Source organism: Stegodyphus dumicola, chromosome 1 (assembly GCF_044657685.1).
Source record: "Stegodyphus dumicola isolate Sdum_Otavi_A_Nest chromosome 1, ASM4465768v1".
Classification (NCBI taxonomy): domain Eukaryota; kingdom Metazoa; phylum Arthropoda; class Arachnida; order Araneae; family Eresidae; genus Stegodyphus; species Stegodyphus dumicola.
Window position 1 is genome coordinate 238,323,080 of NC_140768.1, and position 6,500 is coordinate 238,329,579.

Here is a 6,500-nt window from a genome sequence, read left to right on the forward strand (position 1 = left end):
AGACAGCTAGCCAATGAGTTTCATGTTTTTTCATCATGTTTGTCCGTATGCACCAGTCCGTCCGCACCAGTGCACAGGGAAAATTTTGAATCACAGGTATTTTGTCAGATGGGAAAATACCCGCATAATATCTCGAAGAAATAGGATCTCGAGATAAGATTTGATGAATCTGTGATGAATTCATCAGTTTCCAAAATCATACAGAATATTTCGAGCTTTATTGATTTCTATCAAATTTTCAAATTCAGCATACACTAATAAGGTAACAGTTTGTTCTAAAGGACTGTCAAATTTTATTTCTAATCTTAAGTTGCTGTGTCGAATCAGATTTAAATGAGAGCCATCACAAAGATCAGGTGACAAATCGAAGCGAAATAAGGAATATCCATTTGAAAATTCTGATCTTGAAAGGTAAAATCCTCGGTCGTCTGCATTTGTAAACAAATTCTGATAAGCTCGTATAAAATGGTTTTTCTCAAAATTAGGTTGAAGAGGATTATGAGGTACCGGTTGACCATCTACATAAACGCCGATTAAGTTCATATTATAAGGCTTGAATTCGAAAGGAGACCTTTTTATAGTTTCCATTGAAGGCATCATTATCGACGCAAGTCACCACAATACGATTAGGCATTTGGCCTATGAAAATGTTATCTTGAATAAAAGTCATATTTCCAGTGGGAATGGAATAGGCTTTGCATAGTACTCTTTGAATGGGATATTTGGCTGTTGATTTTTCTAGGCTTTTTGCATGTCCTAGCACAACACCAGGGTTAACTCTCACTTTTCTTACAAACAAAGAAGCATGTTCGAGTACGACTTTAAATTCACCATCTCCCAGTAAACAAAATTCGGGTTTGCTGCGTATGAGTTTAATCTTCATATCCACCATATTCAACAAAAGTCTTTCTTGATGAAACATATCCAAATGCAACCGGCCAATCATATCGACTGAGGCACTCAGTTTAAACAATTCTGCTCGTTGGTTGAATCCTTCGTTCGGCTGAGTATCTTGAGTATCAAAAACATTCATACGTCCTGCTGTATCTTTAAAAAACAATTCTGATGAAAGTTGCGAAGTTTTCGTATCAAATCCATGATTCAGTAATTTTTCTATAATGGCTCTGTAGGGATAAGTGTTATTACTGGTAGAAACAAGTCTTTCATTTAAACTAATATCCACTTGTGAAAACATGGAATGTAAAAACAGATTGACAGGTCCTACTTTACTTTCAGCGGTGATAGGCTTGCCATCACTTTTTAAAATTTTCACCTTCACATAGAGTTGTGTCTGTGATAAGTCAAAGTATTCGTCTCCGCTTCCAGAAACATTGAATTCAACAGGACTTCCTTCCGACACATTGGCTAATGGATGAAATTCAACCCACTGACCTTTTTCTATCACTGTTTGAGTGGGAGGTAACGAAAATAAATCCAGTTCGGATTTTGCGCATTCTGGAGAATCTTTTAACAGAAAAGCCATTACGAGTCAAAAATATCACGTCGTTGCACCTTCCTGGCTTTAGACGAAATGAAGCGTTTGGGGGTTTTGCGCTTCCTTTTAAACCTTCCATGACCGATCATCTCGTCTGCTTTCTGAACTGCTTTCCTCGCTAATTTTTTCCAGCTTTTTTAGATCTGGTTTTGAGGGACACATTAAAATTTTCGCCCGACTATACGTCGTTCGCAATCTGTGTTCCAGTCCGTAAAGCTTCTTTTCCCACTGTCTTTGCCCCCCTCATCAAAAAAGGCATGGCACTGCGAAACAGTTTTGCAAAAAATCCACCAATCCCATAAACTTTCTGTAAAATGGTTCCTTGATAGTAAGGTAACCCATTTCCAGTTTGAGCTACATAATAATCTTCAAATTTTTTCGTACAACACGTATAAGGCATTCTCATTTTGATGCTTCTATTCTTGCATACACAATTAAAATGAAATGGATTTTCAAATGAATGCTTCTTTTATAGAATTTGTCTGAGGCGAAAATGCAATACAAGAAATACTTTGCCTCTTTCGAACGGCACTAAATCTCCAGAGTGAAGTCTTATGTCAATATGTATAGTCTGAAACTGCTGACGAATGACTGGCAGGTAAAAGGGTCTGGGATAATGAGCGTTTATGATATCCCCATCATTTCCTTCCACCGTGACAATTTTTAGCAATGGAGCTTGTACATCTCCAATGATTTGAGGCTCTACGAGATCACAATATACATACATGACAGGAAAAGAGGCTTTTGGATCGGCTACAAAAGGACTTTGCTCCAATCCTTTGTAAACACCAGGCTCGAATCCTAAAAGTTCAGTTAATCCTTCATGAAGAATGACACTGCATTTTTCGTCCGTCTTAATGGTCACTTTTTTCGTGACAGGATGATAACTGAATTCAATCTTATTTTTATGGGAGGGTATTTTCATGGCTTTTAATAAATCTGGTGTCGTTTCATAACATCCTGGAGGAACTCTTCTCCCTTCCAGTTTTCCATCTCCTAAATCAAATCCAAATAAATTGTTGTCTTTTCGGACGTTATACCACGTGTGAGGGTAAATAAAGTCCACAAGAGATAATTCCCACTGATTATTTAAATCAATCGGCGTAGGAAGCTGAGCGATATTTTGTTGTCTGGGAAAAAGCGCATGGAGCTGTCGCTGATCAGTGTGATAAAGAAAGACATGTTTCTTCAAATGAGAGGTAAGCAGAATGTACAGGCCTTTTATAGCATCCTAACATCTTCTACCCAAGCATTGAAGCTTTCGGGGTACCCCTGAAATTTCACAAAATATTCCACTTTCCCTCGACGTTTCCTCTTTTTCAAAACTTTTTCTACGGGGTAATAACCAGAGTCGGAAACCTTTTGAAGTTCTTGTTTGTAAAAGGTCCCTTGTATGACTTCTGCTAAATCTTTCAGTTTGTAGACGACAGGAGTCCTCCGAATAATTTTATAGATTGTAAAAATTTCTCTTGTCCAGTTTTGTTCATATCCTTTCTCGAACAGCATTTTTGCTCGGCTGATGCGCACCGTGTCTCCAATCTTTAAATCGGTAGGAACATGTTTTTTTACTGATTTCTGATCGTACAATGTTTTCCAAATTTTTTCTTGATTTTGTAATGTAACCGATGAGGGTTCCGTCTTAATACTTCGATGCCATGTATTGTTATAACTGGATATCAATTGATCTATAACATCAATATATTTTCGTGTATTCATTTCAGTAAAATATTTCCACATTTTAGTTTTAAGGATGCGATTAAATCTTTCCACGACAGAAGCTTTGGTTGCATTATGTGTCGTGAAAAAGTGAATGTTTTTCTTTTTCAAAAAATCTTGAACTTGCTTATTGGTGAACTCTTTCCCGGCATCTGTTTGCAAAGATTCGGGTGTACGTTCCGAAAATATCTTTTCGAAAGCAGATTTGATAGACACCGATGTTTTATCTTTGAGAGGAATAGCCCAGGCATATTTAGAAAGGATATCTATACAAGTCAGTAAATATTTGTACCCATTATTAAATGAGGCTAACGATTGCATATCTACTAAATCAGATTGAAATTGCTCGTTTAAGCCTCCTACGATGACTCTGTTACTGGGAAACGTGTGCCTCAAAGGCTTGTGCAAAGTATAAGGATCCTTGGTTTTCAACCATTTCTGGATGCCTTTTGTTTTTACGCGACCTTTTAAAGCACGATGCAAAGCAGCAACACCCCCGAAGCTTGCGGGGACCTGAGGATCCCGATAGGTCTGAGCCAGAGCTGCGTTCATTGCAACAGTTGTTATGATCTAAACGTACACTGATATTCATTTATATATGTTTAACTAGAACAGAAAAAAATACCCTAGTTTCACGTATATTAAGATTCTAGAAATAGGTCTAAAAAACAAGAGAGAAAAATGAATGTTACTTAACATCTCAAAGGCTGAATAATGAATGATACATGTTTAAGAATAACAACACTATTTATACTCTATAAAAGTCAACAGGTATTTTGAAAATAATTTATGTGAGTAATCATTACAGATTAATTCTTTTAAATAAGGTCTGAACCTGGAGACAGTCATGAGATCGTTGTAAAATAAAATAACATTTATTGAGCATCCTAATTATTTTACAAATATTCATAGTATTCAATACCTAAGACACCATTGGTAGTACAAAATATGTTTCTTACTTCATCGAGTACATGGTTTAAACACACAGATTTTAAAAAGTCCTTGGTAATGTAGTGAGCAGGTTTCACTAACATTAAATAGGATTCTTCACCCCAAATGTTTCCATAAAATTGCCTGGCGATGTCAACAGCATTGAATCTCAGAGCAATGGCATTCACAGTTTCTGCTTTATGAACGAGTTCTTCACAGTCTTTCAGCTGGGGATATTTTAGTTCTTCTTGTTGGTTAAGAAGCTCTTCAAGCGAGATCTTTAGAATGGTTTGAAGTCGCGCTCTTCCCATAGAAATGTCAAAGGATTGGGGCAGATTTTCCTCCTTAACAGGTTCGTCGGATATGCTTTCGTAGGCTTCACAAAAGTTCATGTTTTGATAAACGAGGTTGGTGACAATGTCACTGATACGGCTAAAATTGGTCATCAGTTCTTCCCATTGCGTAGTTGTAATGCTGAGGCAACGTTTTTCATCTCCTTGAGCAGAAAGTTGTTTCAGAGTGAAGTGAGAATCTCTATACGTGACCACAAAATTCTTGGCCAATTCCAGATTTAGTGTCAGCAGGTCTGGTTCCTCCACTGTCATGTTGGTTCCGAGAACATTCAAACACCATGGCTCAAAATTTACTCCTCGTCTTGTCGGATAGTAAGCTTTACCATATTTGGCATACTCTCGGATGTGGACAGTCACTTTTCCCTTGTAAATGCTGGGTCCCAAAAAGACATTGTCTCCCATGTGAGTGAGCTCCTCTGGAATAGCGTCTTCGGTGAAGAGTCCTTTGCGCTGAAAAAAATTAAATCAGTTAGTATATAATACATAAAAATGGGGTCACATACAATATCAATTTTAATATATAAGCTTTTCGCAAATACGTACTTTTTTCTCGAAATGGGATGTTTCTTCTGCTTTTCTTTTGATACAAGAGCTAGCTGATTCTCTTGGAACATCTTGGGTGAGGTCTTCAAGGTTCAACACTTTATCATTCAAAGGCATAGGTTCTTTCTGAAATAGGTTTTCCATCTGTAAAAATTAAAGCCAAATTAAGCACATATTGCAAATTCAACTATTTTTAAAGATTAAAAAATCTAAAAAATGGTATATTTCAAAAAGTTACTCACCTCTCTGTGTTTTCGTGCCTGATCCATTCGAAGCAGTGAAGAAAGATTGTCTAAGCAAAAGCAGGTACGTACACTCAGGGCGACAGGCAGGAAATAAATGCTCGGGATAACCTTATATTAGGTAGGAACTCTTTATTTCATCTGAACGATGATTGGTTAAGACACGGTGAGGTCATATTTCAAAGAATCTGATTGGTCCACAGAAAAGTATCCCTACACCTAATGCGGAGGCACACAAAAGTGTGATACGGCAGACGCCATTTTGTAAAATAACAAGCTCCAACAGGTTACGGGTGATGTCACCCTCCTGGCGCCATTTTGTAAAAACGTGCTCAAACAAGAAACGGATGATGTCATTCAAAAACACATGTTAAGCGATCGTTACCATAAAACCTAAAAAAATAGTGTCGTTGCCACAAAAAATAAAAACTTTGAAAAATAGGGTCGTTGCCACAAAATCAAAACGAAACTTGGATGATGTCATTCCGTCTACGTCATTCCTTCCATCTACGTCAGTTCCGGTTGTCACGTGATCCGAGATGGCGCTGGTGTCGTCACTTCCGGGGGAATCCAAGATGGCAGAGACCACGCCCCCATTGCGTCATCCATTGTTCTATTACGTCATGGCGGCATCCTTTGAGCTCCTGAGGACGTGCGCTTACTACTTTCCTGTTAAATTCTTAACTTCAGCTTACTACTTCCGGCCAGAACGTAGTTTTAGAATCACGTCTGAATACATAATGAGAAGGAGCGGTATTTAATCGGGAAGTTCTACTTGCTGAGTGAGAGAGAATCAGAAATTCTGATTAGAGCTCGTCCGCCTTTTTGGCTATTTTCTCTCAAAGCTGTTATTATGCATGACCGTACTTAGGCCCTTGATAGCTTTGCAGTCATCTCGTGTTTAAGGGGCCAACTACATTGATAGCTTCGGCTATACCTCTTTAGTTAAGTTTAGTTTAGTTCTTAATATCTTAAGTAGTGATGAGTCGGTACTACCGAACCGGGTATTTTGTAACGGGTACTTAGTTGTAACGGGTACTGAAAATCGGTACATCCAAGTACCCGTTACTTCAGTACCGAAATCGGTACTTTTCGGTATTCGTTACTTCTGTACCGAAACGGGTATTTTTCGGTATTCGTTACTTCTGTACCGAAACGGGTACTTTTCGGTATTCGTTACTTCTGAACCAAAACGGGTACTTTTCGGTATTCGTTATTTCT

The 6,500-nt window shown here is 38.0% G+C and overlaps 1 protein-coding gene across 1 annotated transcript; it reads right to left on the reverse strand.

Moving 5' to 3' along the window:
* Window positions 1–544: 544 nt before the first annotated feature.
* LOC146999518 (uncharacterized protein F54H12.2-like) lies at window positions 545–1,483 on the reverse strand. The gene has a single exon (XM_085810176.1). It carries the CDS (start codon window positions 1,481–1,483, stop codon window positions 545–547), a length of 939 nt encoding a protein of 312 aa, XP_085666302.1.
* Window positions 1,484–6,500: the final 5,017 nt, after the last annotated feature.

Bases quoted from the DNA above. Each gene is read 5' to 3' on its own strand.
- LOC146999518 (XM_085810176.1), bottom strand. From the start codon at position 1,483: ATGGCTTTTCTGTTAAAAGATTCTCCAGAATGCGCAAAATCCGAACTG.